Genomic DNA, 23,017 nt, shown 5'->3' with positions numbered 1-23,017 from the left:
AAGCAGTGGGGGCAAAAGAATGATTAGAGCAACTTCAGGAAAGAACAGAGGAGGACGTTGAAACAAGTTCAGGTAACTCCTATCTTCTGCTTTAGGAAAGCAGAAAAATGGAGCAAAACCTGGAAGAGAATGTATGGTAGTTTTTGTTGTTATTCTCACCACAGAATTACAGCATGGCTGTGTGCTGGCGGAAAGGGTCCAAGAGCAGGAGGTGAGCAGTCCTTACGACGCAGGAGACAGAGCAAACGGCTACTGGAGCAATGTCCTTGCTCCTTGTAAGTGAAAGCAAACAGGATCTAGTTATACAACAAAATGCACGCAGTTGGCCTTAGATTAAAGCAGGGACAACTTAGTCACGGTAACACATGGGACAACATACGAGCACAGATACACAGATATGACTTGATATTCTCTCTCAATGAGAATGGCAGAAAGTGCTGGAAGTCTAAAGAAAAGGAAAACAGTGTGAAATAGTCATTTAGGAGAGTGGCAAAGTGACAAGGATAACGCATGAGCATTTCTGGGTAGCTTTTAAAGGCCCACCTGAGAGTAGAGGTCATGAATGGAGACGAAGTATTGCTTTGTATGCATGCATTTCTGTTTCCAAGTCATATTTATTCAGGTAGAAAGGTGGACTTGGCCAGGGTTGGGACTTCTTTTTAAAAAACAAAATTTTTTAACATTTATTTTTAAGAGACAGAGAGAGACAGAGTGCAAGCAGGGGAGAGGCAGAAAGGGAGACCCAGAATCTGAAGCAGGCTCCAGGCTCTGAGCTGTCAGCACAAAGCCTGATGTGGGGCTTGAACCCACAAACCGTGAGATCATGACCTGAGTCAAAGTCAGACGATGCTTAACTGAGCCACCCAGGCACCCCCACCAGGGTTGGGGTTTCTTCAGGGAAAAACAGCAAAGGGAGTAGTGCGAGGAAACTGAGGCTCTGTGCCAGAGGGAATGTGATGACAGATTCCAAACCTGATACAAGGGAAGCGATAAGTAAAGATCCCAGGGAAGTGAAAGAATGTCTGAGCTGGGGAACTAGAGCTGGTAACTTCAAAGCACTAAAGGATAATGACCCAGGTGAAGACATACCAAGTAGAAGTCCCGATGACTCACAGGAGATTTGAAATGTGGGGAGGTCAGGTGGGAAGCTGGAGAGAAGGGAAGGCAAGTGGTCTAGAACAATAATTCTCAAAGTGTGGTATGTGAGTCTCTGTGGGTCTCTGAGACACATTCTAGAAGTCTGAGAGGTCAAGACTATTTTTATGTAATATTAAAGAATTATTTGCCTTGTTTACTGTCGTTATCTCAAGAATATACAGAGGACTCTTCCAGATGCTACCTGACATAATGGGGACATCACTATGACAGCTAACAGAATGTATGTATCTATTCTTATGTTGCCTAGAATTGTCTATATTGGTAGCTGTATGATATAACTAACTTTGTAAGTTCCCCCAAGATTAACTTAGTTTGTTGGAAATACTTCCACTATGTTCTGTTTGTCTTCAGTTTTATCTGCTGTAACCTCTGTAACCTCTTTATTGTCCAAAAAATTACCTTAAAACCCAAACTTTCCTCGAGCCTACAAAGAAACACAGTTGAGACATATGTACTTTGCTGTGTTTTGCAATATTAGTACTAAAAATGCTCTGGAAACCTCTACAAATTTTAAAATTTTATTTGAAACTATTTGAAATACTTTATTCTAAAATAAGTTTATTCTAATACATTTTTCATCTACTTATTGATGGTTCTTTGGCTTCAAAATGATAAAATTAAAACATTTGTCTGCTGCAAAACCCACAGCTGTGCCATCTAAGTCTAAAGGTGCTGACAAATATAGACATGACATGGAAGGGAGACTGGAGCAAAATAGGAAAATAGGAAATAACTATTAGAATTAACAAAAATTATTATTTCCCTCAAATGTATAGGTGTTGATAACTTGCCTTATTGTGCCTATCCAACAGAACATTTCTGAATACTACCCTAATGCCAGTTGTGGGCACACTGAGATCACATACTCAGTTTAAACACAAGTATTTTGAGACACTTGGGTGGCTCAGTTGGTTGAGCATCTGACTCCATTCCAGCCCAGGTCGTGATCTCACAGATTTGTGAGTTCAACCCTAGTGCTGGGTTCTGCACTGAAAGCACAGAGCCTACTCGAGATTCTCCCTCTCTTTGCCCCTCCCTCCCCTGTTCGCACTCTGTCTCTCTCAAAATAAATGAACTTAAAAAAAAAAAAAAAAAAACCAACTTATTTTTATTTGAGAGAGAGAGAGAAAGAGAGAGAGAAAACAAGCATGTGCCAGCAGGGGAGGGGGGCAGAGGGAGAGAGAATTCCAAGCAGGCTCCATGCTCAGCACGGAGCCCAAAATGGGGCTCGATTCCATGACCCTGGGATCTTAACCTGAGCCGAAATCAAGAGCCGGACGCTCATCCAACTGAGCCACTCATGTGCCCCTAGAAAAAATATCTTAAATGAAGATGTGAAAAGGTCTTCAAAAGCCAGAACTGTTATAAAATTTCAAAGTAGAAATGAAAGAGGCACTGAAGCACTTTACAGGGTAATTATGGTGCTGGACTGGCTAGAGAGGCGCACACAACTGCTAGCAGCTGAGAAAGCCTGGGACGCATGACAATGCCGAATGCCTACTAGATGAAAAGTCAGTAAAAAAAATCACAATGCTGCCACTTTTCAATTACACAGTAAGTTCCTGAATTAAAGACTTGGCAGAGACAGACTACATTTTTGTATCTGTGAGCCAGACTACATTTTTGTCCTGCAAACAGATTCATATACAGATGTAGCTGACCCTGGTATTTTGCTTCTATTAATTTGGTGTCAGAACCCATCAATCATTAAAGATCTTTTGCGTGAATGTACGGCCACAAACGCATGTGGTGTTGAAATACTCGAAACATTAAAAACTTAAACATCTGTGTTGACAGTTGCACTGACGGTAGGTATGCAAAGCAACGTGGGTGACAATGGCAGGCACCTGAGCACAAATTAAAGCAGGGGCACCAAACTGTACCAGCAGTCATTCAATTCTCTGCCACACATTCTCGCAAGGAAAGAAAAAAAGGCCAGTTTAAGAATGTCTTTGATGAAGCAATTTATATAGCATTTTGTACTGACTCAATCTCAATTTTGAGTATATGTGTTCTTAATATTCCGTGTAACTAAGTACTATGTGTACGTCAGTCAAGGAAAAGCATCTCGAATGCTGGAGCTGAGAGCTAACCTAGCAGCTCTTTTCACAGAATGTCATTTTTATCTGAAAGGGTGACAAACCATTGTAATTCAGATTTGAGTACTTAGTAGACTTCCCTCAAAAGAGAACAAAATAAGCCTGTTATTTCAATGATAAAAATTCAATGATTCAAGTGAAAATTGGAATTGTGGAAAACTTTTATCTACCACAGGGAATGTGAAGGTGTCCCAATACATTAGAATTTAGAGACGTGATAAGTAGTGATTTTTTTCCTGGATATTGTACAATGAAAGATATCAACATTTGGAAGATCTCCATAACTCAGTAAACCAACGTTTTCCAAATGACCAATGCATGATGTCACAAAACCACGTATGGATAAAACATCCATTCAAAGTATAAAATAGACTGCTGAGGGGCACCTGGGTAGCTCAGTCGGTTAAGTGTCCAACTTTGGCTCAGGTCATGATCTCACGGTTAGTGGGTTCGAGCCCCGCGTCGGGCTCTGGGCTGACAGCTCAGAGCCTGGAGCCTGCTTCAGATTCTGTGTCTCTCTCTTTCTCTGCCCCTCCCCCCCACTCATGCTTTGTCTGTCTCTCTCTCTCAAAAATAAACATTAAAAAAATTAAAAACTAAATAAATAAGACAGATTGATGAATTTTAGTTTAACAGAGTATGCAAAGTTCATTGATACGATTTCAAATGTTTAGGAAAAGTAGCAAAAAAACAATGTCCACAATTACCTGGAAAGACTATTAAAATGTTTTTTTTCCAACTACATATCTGCATAAAGCCAAATTTCCTTCATGTAGATCAACCAAAAACACATAATGCAGCAGACTAAATGCACAAACAGGCAGGCACTGGAATTCAGTAAAATATTAGAGATTCACAAAACTGTAAACCAATGCCACTCTTCTCACAAACATTTCTGGAAAACAAAGCTAGTTTTCATTAAAATGTTATTCATGTCACCATACAACGGGTTTATTATTGCTATTTTGAAACTAATTAATAAACATTTATAAAAATTTCAGCCTTAATTCCCCTAATGATAAGTAACAATAGATATAATATACACTAGCAAAATCTCTTAATGGTCTTGAATGACTTTTTAAGAGTACAAAGTAGTTCTGAGATTAAAAAGTTTGAGAATTTCTGCTCTAGAAGCAACAAACGAGGACGAGAAAGACAGTTATTTACCCCATCTTCAGGCCCACAGTATACGGAACTGGAGAGAAAGTGGTCCCACTCACTGGGATCCAGGAAAAATATATGCTCATAAAGCTGCCAGCTTTCAGCTGGAGCAAACTGGTAAAAAACAAAACAACAACAACAACAAAAAACTCTCCCCTCTCTCCTAAAACACTAAACTTCCCCATCTTTACTAGATCTTTCCTCTCACACTGAGCAGTTCTATTACCACTGAACCCTGGAAAGATGATGCGGCAGCTCTAGCTAAGTAATGGTCCAGGTTGGCTCTTATGCTGATGGGCGAACCCTCTTAAACTTCACAATATTACATATACCAGCAAAATGCAGCAGAAACAAGAACTTCCCTACCAATTTCACTTCCGCTCCCTCCATCTTGGACACTCCATAAGATGATGCTACTCTCTGAAGCAACAGCAACCATTTTGTCTTTGTCTCCATGTGGACCTCCAACCACTTTTGCATTTAAAGCTACTCGTTCAATAGTCCAATCCAAATATGGACTGGTAAACACTTGTTGCCATCCTGAAGACTCTTTGATTCTGTTAGTAAAAATAAAATATAAGTTAGACTCAGCAGCAATTAAGCAAACAATATAAACGAATGTTCCAAAAAAATTAATCACAGCTATATTTATTAAATACAAGATTCTACCAACGTATTTCCTCTACAAAGCCAGAACAATATTCTTAAGCTATCTTCTATTTACATACATAGGACACATAAGCCACATAACAAGAGACCAGTGTTTTATATTTCTCCAAAGGAAAGTTTAGAACAATCACTCAGATTTTGGAAAAGCTTTAACAACTTAAAAAAAAAGAAAAAGATTGTATCTTTCATTTTTCTACTCAGAAAAGTGCTACTATCATTATCTATGGATAGAACAGTCACAAAAATCAGAATTTCAGGATATTATTCCTTTCAATTATTAATCAGTTATTCAGTAATTAACTGTAACTACCTACAATCAACCTATTATTTTTTGGTACTTCGGGCGACAGGGCTGATAGTCTATCCAGGTGAACCAAGATGAAGGCATAATCTGGTATATACCACTATGCATTCCAATAAACTGGGACAATCAAATGAAATAAATGTAGGGCTTTGGAAAAGCCTGATATTAAGGTTTCATTCTAAATGAAAAAATTTCATGAGCCTATTCCTTCCAAATAAATAAAGCCTACCACGGTTCAGATCTGCAGTTGAGTGAATATAAATGCTTTAATATTTCATTACTTATAAACATACCTGTAAGTTTTTAGTAATTTTTCTGCCCTACCTGAACTTAGGTCTTTCAGCCATGTATTCCATATAATTATATAGCCAGCCTTCATACACTCAGAACTTATAGTTATGCAGTCACAAGTAATGACCTCAACCTTAACTATGGAATATCTGCTTCTGAAGTCACACCGATGGAAACAAAGTTGTAAAGTTTTTATTTGCCTTACCTATGACGATAAACACAACATGAAGAAAACGATGCTCATTTATATACTACCTGACACACAATCACAAAAAAACCTTCAGTGTTCATACATGACAGTTACCTGAGGACCTGGGTAGAAATACTTTCACTTCAATTTTGTTTAATAACGTGTGCTAACATGCACTTGGAGGGCTCAGTCGGTTGAGCAGCTGACTCTCGATTTCAGCTCAGGTCATGATCTCACAGCTTGTGGGTTCAAGCCTACAATGGGCTCTGCACTGGCAACACAGAGCCTGCTTGGGATTTTCTCCCCTACCCCCAAAATAAATACATAAAACTTAAAAAAATTTTTTTTGAAGTACGCTAAAGTAATACAACCATAACTCGCAAAAATATGCAATTCAGCCTTATCATTTCAAAGAACTAATGATTTCCTTCACTTCAAAAGAATATACAGAAAATGCACAATTTTTTTAAGAAAATGCACAATTTTTCCTAAGCATTATATGGTTCTGCAATTACTCACTTCAGCCACCAGATGGGATCATGTGTTATGATATATAAACAGAAAAAAATCATTTAGTAAAATCTAAACATGTACAAACATTGAGATATGACATATAGGCCCTCTTAGGAACTGTCAAACTGGGCACAATGCAGGGATTTGCCAGCACCTTGAGAATAGTGACCACACGCTGCTGATGGAGACACAGACACATACGAGGCTCAGGACAGTGTTCAATAGAGGCCCTGTGCAGAATTTAATGATGTAAGTTTTGTGATCATTACTTTAGAAATGTAAGTGTAGGGGCGCCTGGGTGGCGCAGTCGATTAAGTGTCCGACTTCAGCCAGGTCACGATCTCGCGGTCCGTGAGTTCGAGCCCCGCGTCAGGCTCTGGGCTGATGGCTCGGAGCCTGGAGCCTGTTTCCGATTCTGTGTCTCCCTCTCTCTCTGCCCCTCCCCCGTTCATGCTCTGTCTCTCTCTGTCCCAAAAATAAATTAAAAAAAAAAAAAAAATAGAAATGTAAGTGTATATGAGCTCATCTTTTACAGAAATCATACCTATAAGTTACCTTTCTCTACAGAAATTAGGTTATTATAAAATAGGGATGCCAAAAAAGAGTAAAAGAATCAGGACAACATATTTGAAAGTGATTATAACAATTAGAAAATTTAACTCGAGGCACCTGGTGACTCAGTCAGTTAAGCATCCAAATCCTGGTTTCGGCTGAGATCATGATCTCGCAGTTCATGAGTCTGAGCCCACATGGGGTTCTGCACTGCGAGTACAGAGCCTGCTTGGGATTCCCTCTCTCTTGGTCCCTCCTACATGTATGTGCTCTCTCTCTCTTTCAGAATAAACCAATTATTCTGATTAAAGATTAAACAAAAAAGAAAATTTAATTCAATATGATAGGTGATATTGTTTTTAAGTTAAAATCAAATACAAAGATGAAAAACATATATGCTTTATCATCTTCCACACAAGTGACACAAAACTTTAATATGTAAAACAAGACAGATGAGCTTTGATTGGTACTCTACCTCCTTACTCCTGCCCAGTGAACCAACACTATGAAATCAGGAGACTTATGCAAAGAGTATGAATACCATCCACATTAAAATCTCAAAAGAAATGTAGTGGAGGAGTCATGCCCCGACAACATTGTGCAACTTACTACAAATATGTAGTACCTCAGATTATATGGGAACAAATAGGTCATTTTAGAAGAGAGTCTAAAATTAGATCTAAGTATATCTATACAAATATAAAGCAAGATAAAGGAGGGCTTGCAAATTCACTGAGGAAAGGATAATTTATGTGATAAAAAATCAGAACATAATTAGCTACTACCCTCTTGGAAGAAAAGAAAATAGATCTCTAAATCTCACACCATAAACCAAAAGCAAGTTCCGAATGGATTAAAGATCGAAAAGCTCCCGGAGGGCAACAATTTACACAACCTCTCTTCAGTAACATAGATATACAAAAGTAAACAGGTAAGCCTGGGAGGGAGGAAAAAAAAGAGAGAGGGAAACAAACCATGAGAGACTCTTAAGGTCAGTGAACAAACTGAGGGCTGAGGGAGAGAGGTGAGTGGGGGAAGGGCTAGATGGGCGATGGGCACTAAGGAGGGCACTTGCTGGGATGAGCACTGGGTGTTGTAAGTGATGAACCACTGAACTACTCCTGAAACCAACACTGTACTGTGTGTTAACTAACTAGAATTTAAATAGAAATTTGAAGGAAAAAAAAAAAGTAAAGCCTAAGAATGTGGAAAATTAGTAATTCTAGGTGAGAACATACAGGGGTTCAATGTACTATTTCATTTTTTAGGGTTTTAAATTTATGAAAAGCTGTGGAAAAACAACTTGTGGAAAAGATTACACTATTGAAATCATTTGAGTATTTATTTTGAAATCTTCTAATTGCCACTGTGTTAAATGATTTAACCATATACGAGGAAATGCAATACATCCTCAATTCTCTTCCTTCGTCACTATGCATAATTAGTCTGTCATCAACAACACTCAGAGAAAGCAAAGAAAGGCCATGGTCAAAAGCAAACACAAAAAATGGAAAATGTAACAGCATCCTTCTGATATTTGTCACTCAGTGAGGGAAATTTTGTGCAATACTGCATGTCTCTGTGTGGCAAGTAGCAATCTTCAGTACTGCTGTGCAATAACAGAGGTTACACCTGGGTAACATAATTATTTCACAACTCCTCTGGAATTCCTTATTAATAAAAACACATACATAATATTTAACCAAATAAAAAATAAAGTCTAAAATAGTTTTCTCAACTTAGAGCCACAGCCCTTAAGTTCAAAACACCTCCCCTCAAAAAAATTCCTTTTTTCAAATCAGTCTTGCTTCATATAAAAGTCATCCCCCAAAGAAATCACCCAAAAAGTCATTTCCATACTATTTAATAATTAAAATAAAAAAACAGAATACTCTCAGAAGGAAAAGTTTGCACTAACTCTCTATTGCAATGAAAATATAACATAGAGATTATTGTTACAAAAGGCTTTTTTACCCAAATGGCTAACCTACCAATAAGTTCAGATTTAAACAAATACATCTGGGATTCTTTAAAATATATCTGTAAACTCTATAAGTTATTTTTCACATTTTTAATCTATTGTGGCTATTTTTTCTTAACTAAACTCAATGGTGACAAAATGTTTATATATTCTTTTATTTTTTAACAATTAAGTGGGATAATAATCACAACCGTCTATGTGCTACTATGCCACTCTGTCAGAGTAACACTACATACAGTGATTGTGAACAAAGAATCCTACCCCTTCTCCAATTTAAAAAAGCAGAATCACTGGTCTCCACTACATTCTTTTTCATTCTCTCTTAGTTTCTGAGAATGCAAGAATTAGTAAAACCAAACCACCTCTGTGTAAGTCTCACAGATTACAGACATTAAACCATATCACTGTTGCCCACAATTGTCCTGCTTCAATACCTCACTCCCAACTCTTTGAAAGTCATGACCAAGTCTTACTACCCCCACCTACAGAGTACAAAAGACTGAAATCACTATAGACAGAAAATCACAAGACTCCTATTAATAATTCTGCCTAGCCACTTAATAGTTAAAGTGATTCAAGAGCTGGACAGAATAAGCAAAAAGAAATAACCTCAAGATACCTCAATTCTATCGCAGTTGATATTAAATGGGAAAGATATATAAAAGCTATCAGAACATTTATCAAATTAATTACTTAAATGAAACGAAATCTAGTCAAGAGACACAGAAGTGGGCAAAATACACAGGAAAAAATATGACTAACAACTCTTATGTCTGTAAATATAAAATCACAATTATTAAGAACTACACCTCTCCAAAAACAAACCTTTATTACTTATACAGTACCTGTAACACACAGCGAAATGAGCATATGCAGCTACAATCCAGTTGTGATGGCCAGCCACAATTAGCACCTTTCGTGGATCCACAGGAAACCCTGTTGATTTTAGAAAAAGAAGTGGTTAATCTTCTAAAGCTGGGGTGCGTATACTGTGGCCCATGGGCTGATTCCAGTCTTCTACCTGTTTTGATTAATAAAGTTTGGCTGAAACACAGCCATGCACATTTATTTACATATTGCCCTTGGCTGTTTTCAATGCTGCAATGGCAGAGTCAAACAGTTCTGACAGAGCCTAAAATGTTTACTGTTTCTTTAACATAAAAAGTTTGTCGGGGCACCTGGGTGTTGGGGCACCTGTTTCTTTAACATAAAAAGTTTGTCGGGGCACCGCTCAGTCGGTTGGGCGTCCGACTTCAGCTCAGGTCATGATCTCACTGCTCGTGGGTTCGAGCCCCATGTCGGGCTCTGTGCTGACAGCTCAGAGCCTGGAGCCTGCTTCAGATTCTGTTTCTACCCCTCTCTCTGTTCCTCCCATGCTCGTGCTCTGTCTCTCTCTGTCTCTCAATAATGAAGAAATGTTTAAAAAAAAGGTTTGTCAACTCCTAAAGATTTAGAGCACACAGATGATCACAAACTTTTTAAATAAATTATATGTCAAATGAGATATAAAAATATAAATGATATATTTACATTAAAAAGACAGGTAAGGCAAAGATCACATCTTTAAAAAATAATTACTCAGTATCACTCAGAACTAAAACCATTTGCATTTTTTTTTTTTCTGTCTACTTCTGTAATCTTTGTTTACCTAGCCTAACAGTCTCTTCTCCAGTTCCAGAGAGAGCAGGCTGGGTACCATTTCCCCGAGCTTCACTTTCTGTGGAATTTAATCCATTCCTAGAACCAGCAGAGGATCTAGTTGTGTTGTTTATTTTACGACTAGGAATACCTATAAAAAGAAATAATAAGGGACATTTATTTCTAAATTCACCTACCAAAAATTTATAATTTCACACTGTAACAAAGAAACATACAAATGTGAATTTCATCATAGCTAAAACATGCCTTCCAATATAGCAATTTATTACAAATAATTTAATTACTGTGAAAAACAACAAAATGAAAATGAAATAAATTCTTTCAACAGATTTCTATTTATCAATCACGTTATATTCCATTTTAGCTAACTCTAGCTTACTGAAATCAATCATTAATTCAGTTGTCACCAGTGTTCACATTTGCTGTCTGTTTACAGTGTTTCCAGTTGCTTTGTGTTCGGTACAAGGCACTCACGGAAACTGCTTTACAGCTCAACTGCCCCTTTTACTAAATGTCTTTTATTTGGCAGAAGAGTCTGTTTTGGAATGAAATCTTGCTCAGAAGCCCAGCTTAACAAAGGTAAAGGCAAAAGTCTCCTAACTGACCGAGGTGGGGCAGGGATAACAGGCACCTCACGGCCTCTCTCTCGTACACTGGCCTATGCCTGCAGAGCTCCCGGGGTTCTACAGAAAGGACACTGACAGCCGGTGCTCTAACACGGGCTGGCAGGCTATGGGCCATGGCTGTTTACATCAATAAAGTTGTACTGGTTGCATCCGTTCATGTCCGCAGAGCATACGACAGGGCTGAGTAGTTGCCATCCAGATCTTCTAGCCCACAAGCCTGTCTGGCTTTTTACAGAAAAGAAAAAGCTTGGCACATCCCCACTCTAACATACAGTAGACTTCTGTTAAAATTAAAGTTCTCAGCATTCCTAGTATATTTATACACAAGAAACTCAATAATCAAGAAAACAGATTTTCCTCTCTACATGCCTGTATTTGCCAAACGATGAAAAAACAAATTTTCTTAAAGACTAGCTAAACGAAGCAGAAGTACCTGGTGGAGGCAAGTAACCATGAAAAAGGACACTGCCGCAAGATGAGCGTTCCAGTTCTTCGCAGAGGAGAAGCCTTCTTACTAAAAACATTTCAAAGCAAACTTGTCAAGAGTACATGCAAACAGAAAAATAGTACTCCATTTTTATTTTCTCTAGTTAAAGAGGATAAGGAAAAAAAAGGAAAATGTTTAAGTTAAATCAGTTGACAACATCTTTTTACTATGAAAAACCACAAAAAGTAAGCACACTGAACCAGGTCATCAAAAAACAGGACCTGGTATAAAACATATTTCATTAGACAAGTTTACTACATGAAAAGTCAAATCATAAAAACAAAATTATTAGGACAACACATACCTAATGGAGTGATTCCATAAAATTCTGCTTCATGCCTGAGAACATTAATACTTACTCCCCTACAAAAAAAAAAAAACAAAACACCAAACAAATGATATAAATCCTCCAACACTGGCAACTTGGATAATCTGAAGCAGAGGGAAAAAGTACTACATTCTTAGTGAACAAAGTCATAAGGCTTTAAAACTTACTCTTCTCCTAATATCTTTAGTCATTTTAAAAGCTCTAAATAAAACAAAACAAAACAAACAAACAAAAAACAAAATGCATGCCAACGAAAACATTTTTTTACTTAAAAACCATTCCCGTGTAGATAAATTGGGTAACTGAGAAATTAGGGCTTCAGAGGGTTAATACAAATAAATTATCAAGAAATACCTAATAAGGCAAATAAGAGTAAGAATCATTCTTGTATGACATTTATTGCTTTTAAATTTTTATCATAATTATTTCTATATATATTTTAACCTCCCCAATTATACTATAAAGATCCCTACTCCAGGCGCCTGGGTGGCTCAGTGTCCAACTTTGGCTCAGGTCACCATCTCCTGGTTTGAGTTTGAGCCCCATGTCTGGCTCTGTGATGACAGCTCAGAGCCAGGAGCCTGCTTAGGATTCTATGTTTCCCTCTCTCTCTCTGCTCTTCCCTGGCTCTCCCTCTTTCTCTCTCTCTCTCCAAAATAAATAACATTAAAAAAAAACTTTCTTAAGATCCCTACAAGCGCATGGTCCATCCATTTTCATATACCTTGCATAATGACTGTATATAATAATTATGTAATAAATATTTGTTGAACAAAGAAATTCAGATAAATGACTTTTCTCATCAGAAACCAAAAATAAAAATACAAAGAAAAAGTGGGGGGGGGGGGAAGACTAGCCTTAAAAAGGGCTAAGCTTACTAGAAGATGTTATAGGACCATTAAATAATATGAAAATAAAAAGTAAAAAGAACAGAAGATTAAGAGCTTACAATACTAATGATTCATTTTGACTTGCAGTTATAACTTGTCCTTACTTTAAAAATATTGCCTGGGAAGAAAAAAGAGCAGCATCACTAAAAATTAAAAGGATAATAAAGGAATACTGTCAACAATTCTTTTCCCACAAATTTGATAACCAAGATGAAATGGACCAATTCTTTGAAAGGTATCATTTGCTGAAACTCACATAAGAAAAAAAGAGACAATCCATATGGGCCTATACCTACTAAAGGAATTGAATCAAAACAGAAAGCAACAGACCCAGAAAGATTCACTAGTGAATTCTACCAAACATTTAAGTTAAGAAATCATACCAATTCTCTATAATCTCTTTCAGAAGTTAGAAATAGGAATATTTCCTAACTCATTTTATAAGGCCAGTATTACCCTAATACCAAAACTAAGACACTATAAGAAGAGTACAGACCAGTATCTCTCATGAACATTGGTGCAAAAATTCTCAATAATGCCATAAGGCAAGAACTGTAATAAAGGCACACAGAGAACATACAACTGTTACTCACAGATGACATGGTTATCTATGTAGAAAATCCAAAAGTACAGACAAAAAACTCCTAGAACTAATAAACGATTATAGTAAGGTTGCAGGATACAAGGTTAGTATATAAAAGTCAATTGCTATGTACTAATAATGAATAGTGGAATTTAAAATTAAAAACATAATACCATTTACATTAGTACCACCAAAAACAATTATTTAGGTATAAATCTAACAAGAAATATGTTAAGATCTATATGAAGCAAACTACATAACTCTAATGAGCAAAATCAAAGAACTAAGTAAATGGAATGATATTCCATGTTCATGGATTAGAAAATTCAGTTTTGTTAACATGTCAGTTCTTTACAACTTCATCTGAAATTCAATTAAATCCTAATCAAAATTCTAGCAAGTTATTTTATGGATATTGACAAACTGATTCTAGAGTTTATATAGAGAGTGAAAAGACCCAGAATGGTCAACACAATATTGAGGGAGAATAAAATTGGAGGACTGCCAGTACTCAACCATGACATTTACCATAAAGCTATAGTAATCAAAACAGTGTGATACCAGCGAAAGAAAAGACAATCTGAAGAGCCTACCTATGGTATTATTCCAAGCATAAGACATTCTGGAAAAGGCAAAATTATGGAGATAATGAAAAGATCAATGGTTGCAGGGGGGCGGGGGGGGGGGCAAATCAACAGTCAGAGCACAAAAGATTAAGTTAGTGAAAATATTTTCTATGATATTAAAATGATGGACACGTGTCATTATACATTTGTCTAAACCCACAGAATACACAAGACCTAGAGTTAACTATAATGTAAACTATGAACTTCGCGTGGTTATGATGTGTCAATGGAGGTTCACCCTTGGCATGAAAAAAAAAAAAGTACCATTCTGGAAAGTGATGTTGATAATGGGGTAGGCTATGCATGTGTAGGAACAGGAGTACATGAGAGATCTCTGTATCTTCCTCTTGATTTTGTTGGAAACCTAAAACCGCTCCAAAAAAGGTCTTTTAAACAATTCCTTGTGTTTAATAAACACGTACAACTGCAATGTTAAATTGCTTTTGTTGGTCAAATTGGTTGTGACTGGTTTAACACAAAAACAGTTAAACCTTTCTTTTCAAAACCATCTGTGTTAACAGCACAATAGTGCTGGCTAATTACAAGGTGTCTCAGGTCACAACAGTTCTTGAACCCAGTCTCCTGGGGAGGACAAGAAAACAAATATGGTAATTATAGCACAGTGTGATAAGGGCAACAGAAGAATTTTATGGAAGGTAGAAAATTAGAATACAGTATTTTTTAAATTCCTTCCCATCATCTTTTGAAAGGTACTACTACTTAGAGAATTTTAATTTGATAGGCCTCTTTAAATGAAGTAACATAGCAATTTATAAGAAGCGCAATCAATAAATACAGATATTTAATCCTTACTAATTCTGCCTTTCCTGGGTTATCTAGCTGTGAACTAGTCACAAGAAATCGACCACAAGTAAATTTAGGCTTCTTTCATCAAATTCTATGAGTCAATATAATTTTATTCAAGTAGTTAGTAACTTATTTGCCACCTCCACGGACCAAAAAAAAAACCAAAAAGCTCCAACAAACTCTTTTATTGATTCAGTAAATATCTACTGAAAAGCTACAAAGTGACTATATGCAGTCTTTTTTGTTTTATATGCACTGTTTTAACACTGCAAAAATCACAGGAAACAAGAGACCAAAAGATTTTTGTCATCTTTAAGGAGTTCATATTCCAGTAAATATAAGCCAAAACTTACATAATATTATAAAGAAGCAGGTCAAATAAACAACTAGAATTTTTAAAATATTTTTTAGATTTTATTTTTAAGTAATCTCTATACCCAACATGGGGCTTGAACTCACAACCCTCAGATCAAGAGGCACATACTTCACCAACTGAGCCAGCCAGGCACCTCTAAACAATTGGAATTTTAAAAGCTGTGTCTAAAAAAGTATAAAGAGATCTTCAGTGAAAGTTCACTAGGAATATAGGGAATAAAAGAATAATAAAGGCAAATTAGACTGTAAATTCTTAGTAGGAATCCAGATGTTGGCAAAGTTAAAGTAACAGTTTAAACGGTCATTCGTTTATCTACAATCTATAAAACTCATGTATTGGACATGACGCATAAAACTCATGTACCAAACACAATGCTAGATCCTGGGACTATATAGGACAGTGCTTAGCCTGTTGGAATTTGAAGTCAAACGGAAGATAGACTACTAAAAAAGGAAAATGTGTAAGAAATGTTGTGGTAATAGCAGGACAGGAAACTAGGAAGACCTATACTGACTGGACATACCAGACATCATTGAAGTCAGGACCAGGACCAGGACCAAGACCAAGACCACAAAGGGGCGCCTGGATGGCTCAGTCAGTTAAGCGTCCCGCTTTGGCGCAGGTCATGATCTCACGGTCCGGGAGTTCAACCCCTGCATCAGGTTCTATGCTGACAGCTCAGAGCCTGGAACCTGCTTTGGATTCTGTGTCTTCCTCTGCCCCTCCCCCACTCGTTCTCTGTCTCTCTCTCTTTCAAAACTAAATAAATAGTAAAAAATTAAAAAAAAAAAAAAAAAGACCAACACCACAAAGAGGTGAAACTGTTGCAACAAGAGAAATTAAGCAGGGGCAAGATCGTAGAGAGCCTTATGAAACAATAAACTCCCAAATCCCTAGCCATTAATCCAAGAACATATTAAATAAGAGTTTTAAGTAGAGTAGCAACCAGATGACATTTATATTTTTAGAAGATAAGTTTGGCTACAGTGTGGAAAACTAATCGGAAGGATGTAAGAATGCAGGCAGGAAACTGAATGGGAAGCTACTGGAGTGGTCTAAAGGAAGAGACGATAGATACGATGGTGGCCTCTACCTGTGAGTTTAATTCTGGGGAAACTTTCAAGCAAAAATAATTTGGGGATGGGGGCGGGGGAGAACTTTTTTGTTCCACAGAATATTCCAAAAACACAGACCTATCAGTAAGAATTTACTTTAAAAAGATACATTTCTTACCTTAAATCTAGTTCTTTTGTCCGAAGAAAATTTAAAATGGGTGCAAATGCTGCTGGATCTCGATCAATAAATATCTGTAAATGAAGAATTGTTTTATTTTCAAATTATAAATTCAACTAATTAATCTGTAGCACTAAGGGGACAAACACTAAATTATTTAAATACCGTATTTACTTGATCCCACTCTTAGATTTTAATGTTTCTAAAGTTAGAATGCAGTTTTAAATGTGTGCATTTAAGGTAGTATTGTCTCTTCACCCAAAAACCTATTATTAGATTGATAATATTTTAAATGTAGGAATACTGGCATCTATTTATTGATATTTTTGGTAAAAGTGACATACTTTTTATCTGAAATATTGTAGAAATCAGTAAATACTTCAAAACCATTATACATAAATTAATACCTTCTTATGTTATCTTATCACTAATTACTGGTGACAATGATTGTGATTCACATGTGAATTAATGAAACAATGTACTTTAATAAAACACACAGGGTAATCAAGAAAAATAAATACTGCACATTACTATAAAAACTGGAAACGAATACTATTCTCATAGCATTTTTACATTCCATTATCTCAGTTTCCTCAAAAGCCAGGGGTGGGGGATGATGACAAAACACATTTCTTAAATAACAAATACTGCACCAGATACAGGGAAAAAAAACAATGCTTTAGAAAATATGAAATACGTAATTGATAACTTTCTACAGGAATGTATACCAACACTTTGGATACAAATTTTAAATCAATTATAAAAGTTCTAACCATAAAAATGAACACCTTTCAAAGCTTGCATTATTCAATTAGACAGAAAAATGATAGCTAGCAGTAAACCTCTTTATACTATGATTAATTATGTTTTTACAATAAATGAGGTTGTTCTAGCTACATAAGCTCTTGCTTTTGTTTTTATCAGGACCAGTGAGAAGTTGGAGAAACACAACAGATTGGTGCAGATGTTGTTACTACTGATGTCTATAATCTCACATGGACGTACGTGCTTTTGCTGCCTAATTTCATCAGCAAATCCCATCACAGCAAATAAGCACGTCTGGTCACTTTATTGCCTCCAAACAGAAAGCTATTTTAGCTTTTGTGAGTATTAGCCATTTCCTTTACATACCGTCGTGCACATTATAACTGTTTTTTAAATGTATAAACTAGTATTTCTGTACTGCACCCTGATAGTTCTTTCCTTCCCTCATTTTGCCATTGCTGTACAGGTTCCTAAGGTTTTTCTCCAAAATAAAAAAATTGTAGGACTTAATTAATTTGCAATATCTTACCATTCTAATTCAATATCAAAATTCTTTAGTATTCATATTCATCTAATTATTGCTAATGGTTTAATTACTGATTAAAAGTATTTCCTCTCCTGACAATGTAAGCTCATATCATCCAATCTCTCTAATCATAAATACTTAAATTGCTATATGCAGTATTCCATTTTGAGTTCTATTAATTACAGAAACACTATATGTAACAAGAAATGAAATACTTTTTAAGTACATATACATCACTTTCATTTAGTGGTTATTAAAATATTAGCTTTTCTGTCTTCTTAGAGTCACTATATAATACGGAACAATCATTAGCATTAATATTAATAATTAATTATATTAATAATAAACATTTCAAGTTAGAAATATATATCAGCATATTATACTCACAGCACCAGTTTCATCTCGCAGTGTTGAAATTCGTCCACTCAGCAAACTAGAAGAGACATGATCAATAAGCAGTTAGTTCCTAAAATCTGAGTATGAGTAGAATGCCCTCATTTTTTATCAAATGTCCAAGACCAATACAAATGAATCATCATATCTTCAAAATAAAATCAAAAATTTTAAATCTATTTTAAAAGTGAAGATTTTTACCCAAAAAATGAAAACATTAATTTAACCGGAAAAATAAAAATTTTTATTACTTTAATAATCAAGTTTTTTAAAAAAATGGTACTAAAGAATTATATAAAATACCTGGAAAAAAAAGAATCTGGAATCCACATAAGGGTTTGTCTTGAGGTACTAAATCTGCAATTAAAAATAATCTGGTATTACAAATGAGGACATGATTTGAAATCTCAGTTAGTTAACCTGCTTTCATATAATAATTTACAAGTTGTTGCACAGCTATAGCTACATCAATTATGTACATTTATTATTTTAAAATCGTGCCAGTTTCAATTCAGAGCTAAGATTATTCAAAGAAAACGCAACAAAAATCACAGAATTTTTTTTATTTTTTATTTTAGAGAGAGAGTGTGTATACAACCTGGGAGGGGGGGCGGGGGCAAAAGGAGAGGGGGAGGGAGGGAGAATCCCAAGCAGGCTCCATGCTCAGCAGGGAGTCCGATGCACGGATCACCCTGGGATCCAGTCTTGGTGACCTGAGCCAAAATCAAGAGTGAGACGCTCAACAGATTGAGTCACCCAGGTGCTCCCAAAATCAAATAACTAATTCGCTAACATATAATGCTTCTTAAAATACCACTTTCCAGCATGCCATCTGCTGAAAAATCAACAACAAGGCCATCACAACAAGTCCAAAATTCTCAGCATTTATAATTACCTTCAAGTCCCATTCCATCTCTCCAACACAAGTGTATTCCCATCTAATAAGATAGTACTTCAATACTCCTGGACAATTCATGCTTACTCTCTCATTGGGTATCTACTCTACCTATATATATTTTTTTTACTTTCTGTTGCCATCACCATGTGTCCTCACACAGAAGACAGCCAAACAGACTTCTGCTTTTCTCCACATTCCTTGTCTAGCATTATGACTGTTTTAAAGCAGTCCCTGTGCCCATTAATCAGATTAAGAAAGGATCCAGGGAGTTCATTCAAGAAACCACGGCAAATTTTGCAAGTGTATATCTTAGCAAAATCTTAAGAAAACATGAGTAGCAGATTACGGCTAGTCAAAGGAAACTGACTTGGCCAAGTAAATAAAAGCAAATTCAGTAAATGGCAAACTGAAGGATACAAGGACCCACTGCCCCCCCCCCCACACACACAAAATCACTATGTTCTTGAGGCTATCAAATTAACTCCAAATAATGATCACTTATAACTTGTGATCCTTCATGCTCACTCATTATTCAGCAGACTGCCAGAGAACTCAAATTTTGTGTCACTTAGAAAATTACACAGGTCTGCTTAAGGTTACATTAGCAATTTCAATTAAAATCAGCAGTTTGGGGTAGGGTTAATAATCTGAAATTTATGGGCAAAAGGATTAGATCCTCTCCCCCACCAATTTTCCACTTTTCAAACAAGAGGAAGACAAATGGCGGGGGAGGGGGGGGGGAACCCCACAGAACATAAAAACTAGGTTTCAAATATGACGTCATAAAAATGACATAAAAATTACATGCGGTGCCTGGGTGGCTCAGTCAGTTTCGCGTACAACTTTTGTGCTTCACCTCAGTCATGATCTCACTGTTTGTAGATCTAGCTCTACACTGGGCTCTGCACTGACAGCTTGAAGTCCGTTTGGGATTCTCTCGCTCCCTCTCTCTCTGCTCCTCCCCTGTTCGTGCAGGTGTGCATATAGTCTCTCCCAAAAATAAACTTTAAAGAAAAAATAAATTAGCTAAACTTCAAAGAAAAAAATAAAGTTACATGTGACAGCATAATTTTCTGCAATATATATGAAAGCCTTATCTAATGGTTTTTAGCTCCTATCCACAGTGTGCCAAGAAAAGGGCCATGTCCAATCTGGTCTCAGCAGAAATGTTACTGAAGATATTAGCATAATATCTACACTTATAGTTCTTGCTCTTTGCCTCCCTCTAAATTGGAAGCAATCTAATTAAAATTATTCATCCTTCAATGTTACTATGCCACCAACCCCTACATTTCCCATTTTTACTTCAAATTCCTTTATCAAACCTGTAAGGCTGGTACTATTATCATCACTTTGCATTTTAGGAAAACTAAGCACTAAAAAATAATTTGCCCTAGGCTGCTGAGTAGTTACAGGGAAAGCCTGGGAACTGGAATCTGTATCTGCATGATTCCAAAGTCCTTTGTCCATAAGTTCCCCACTAGCAGATCCCAGACCTCTCTTGTGAGGCCTCAAATTGTACTCATTCATAACAGAATTAATCACAAATTGAGTCATATTGGGTTTCTTTCACTTCTTTAGTTTTTTTTTTTTTGGGGGGGGTTGGTAAATAATGTTAATTCTAAGTGAACCCCTATCTTCTCTACTTCCTGAATTACCCACACCGTGTTAAATAAATCACAAAAATTGCTCATTTCTATAATTCCTTTGAATATGTCCAATTTCATATCCTTCCTCTCTTCGGGGGTTTGAAGGACCTCACCTATATAACATATGCTTCTCTGCTCACAGTATACCCTCCTTTTGAGTTTTACTCTATCACCTTGGAGCCTACCTCCCTTCTTGCCACAGGTAGTTCTCCCAGGGGCAATTCCTCAACTTTATTGAGAATCAAATCAGGATTTTTTTTTTTTCTTCACAATGGCTAAGGTGACTGTGTTAATCTGTTTTGTACAAGATACAGATGACTTCTGGATCCCTTCTAGCTCTAAACTGCTGCAAGAGTCTATGATTCAAAGTAACTCAAGAAAATAGCCTTAGAACACTTGAAGTTGGATGTCCTATTTTCTATAGGCCATGTCATTACTTATTTTATAAACCATGTTATCCTACCAAATCTATAAAGTTTATGCTGTTTTTTTTAAATTCTCATTCCTATCTAACAACTTTCGTATGTCTTCTAAACTGTTCGACCCAATAATATATTTATCTTATTTTTGTATTCTTTGCTAATATCATCACTTAGAAAAACTTACACCCTGATAAAATCAAGTTTCATAAACAGTGAAACAAAATAAAGTGTTTCAGCTCCAAGATGGCTGCCTTTTATGATTAAAAAATTTAAACTCAATTCTACAGTCATTACCAAGAGTTCACTCATTATTAAACCATCCACTTTCAGCATGCAGTAAATAACACTACATTTAATTTTTATCGTAATAGTAATATCGTAATACTTTAGAATGCCTGAAAAGAAACATCATCCACAATCTATAGCAATTAGGAACCAGTGCAGGTATATTCAATGACTATAGTGCTATTCCTCAGCATGAACACACACTGCAGGTCGACTCTAGAGGGGGTACTCCTTTGCATCCATACGTTATCAAACCCGCAAAATTTCCATGTGATTTTAAGGGAAAAAATCCATTTCTTACATTAGGACACATGCCTTCTCCAGAAGACCAGTATCTATGCAGCGCAATAATCTACCTCACACTGTTGAACGGTTTTGCATGGGGGGAGGGGGCGACAGGGAAAGAATGAAGAATTACTGCTTCTTGTGTTGAATAGTACACTTAGAATTAAACGTTTAGGATTAAAGTACGATACATTTTTATCCGTATGGTTCACAATGTCGTTTTGTATTTTTAAAAATATTAGTTACGTCCGGGATGTTGAAATCCTTTCATGTTCTCGAGCACTCTATCGTTCATCTCCTACCAAGCTTAAAACTCAACCACCCCTTCCTTCAAACAGAGCTGGCAAAGTCCCATTTTTGAGAAGAGTGACTCATAAGCCATACCGAATCCACAAATGATTTTCCCCCAAGAAAGCTTAATAGAAGTCACAGACAGGGAGTGAAAGGCAAGAGAGAGGATAAAGAACTTTCAGTCTGTCTACTCTGAGTAGACAGTGCCAATATCCAAAGCTTCTCAGAACCAACTGTTAAAATTGCGGTTCCTGGACCCACTGCCCTGCAGGTCGAACAGATCCTTCAAAGCTGTACACCCAGAAACTCTGAAAATAAATAACAACGTACTGCAACTCTACTGTACTCCATCCACCGAAATCCTTCGAGACTGCAAACACTCCTTAATTAGAAGGGGAAAAGAGCACAGTACTCTTTCTTACCCACGCCCACCGACACCTTGTTGACCGAAAAGGGAAGCAGGTCCATCTGCAAAAGCCAAACCACAAGGCCAGGCTTCTACAAAATAAATTCCTCAAATACACTCTAAAGTTAGGTAAGGAAGGCTTTTTAATGTTCCACTTGGCCTGATAGTTTAGAAAGGGGGAGGGACAAAGGTTGGCATTCTAGGAAGGCAGCCACGGGCACATGGGCCCGGCTCGCTCTAATTCCAAGAGGCCCTCCTGCCTCTCCGTCCCCGGAGCAGGGACTTCAACTCGAGAGCCGCCGACATTCTTCCCGCCGGGAGGGCCCCCGCGTCACCCACCGGGCTCGGCTCCCACATTCGCCCAAGTCCAACCTTGGCCTCGCCGTCCCCCTGCAGGCCGTCCGCCGCATGCCCGCTCCGAGGCCCTTCTCCGCGGACTCACCTGGTCCCCCCGACGTTCAGCTGCACGATCTCGCCACTGCCAGCCGCCGCCGCGGCGAAGCTGCCGCAGTGCCCTCCCGCCATCTCCGGAGGCTCCGGGCGCGCACGCCGCCCGCCGTCCCC

At 37.1% G+C, this 23,017-nt stretch overlaps 1 protein-coding gene across 2 annotated transcripts in view; it reads right to left on the bottom strand.

Moving 5' to 3' along the window:
• KCTD3 (potassium channel tetramerization domain containing 3) overlaps positions 1-23,011 on the bottom strand; it is a 54,497-nt gene extending 31,486 nt beyond the window's left edge. The window contains exons 1-9 of one of the 2 annotated variants that reach the window (XM_040460987.1): positions 22,896-23,011; positions 18,521-18,574; positions 18,212-18,257; positions 16,534-16,607; positions 11,995-12,053; positions 11,637-11,717; positions 10,567-10,707; positions 9,764-9,854; positions 4,785-4,975 (exon numbers count right to left, since the gene is read on the bottom strand). In XM_040460987.1, coding sequence (XP_040316921.1) covers positions 4,785-4,975; positions 9,764-9,854; positions 10,567-10,707; positions 11,637-11,717; positions 11,995-12,053; positions 16,534-16,607; positions 18,212-18,257; positions 18,521-18,574; positions 22,896-22,978 — 820 coding nt within the window. In that variant the 5' untranslated portion in view covers positions 22,979-23,011. The remainder of the gene's footprint in view (positions 1-4,784; positions 4,976-9,763; positions 9,855-10,566; positions 10,708-11,636; positions 11,718-11,994; positions 12,054-16,533; positions 16,608-18,211; positions 18,258-18,520; positions 18,575-22,895) is intronic. The other variant, XM_040460988.1, reaches the window with a different exon arrangement.
• Positions 23,012-23,017: the final 6 nt, after the last annotated feature.

This window comes from Herpailurus yagouaroundi, unplaced genomic scaffold (assembly GCF_014898765.1).
Source record: "Herpailurus yagouaroundi ecotype Mexico unplaced genomic scaffold, PumYag 253, whole genome shotgun sequence".
Taxonomy (NCBI): Eukaryota; Metazoa; Chordata; class Mammalia; order Carnivora; family Felidae; genus Herpailurus; species Herpailurus yagouaroundi.
This window is presented reverse-complemented; position numbering and strand designations above follow the sequence as displayed.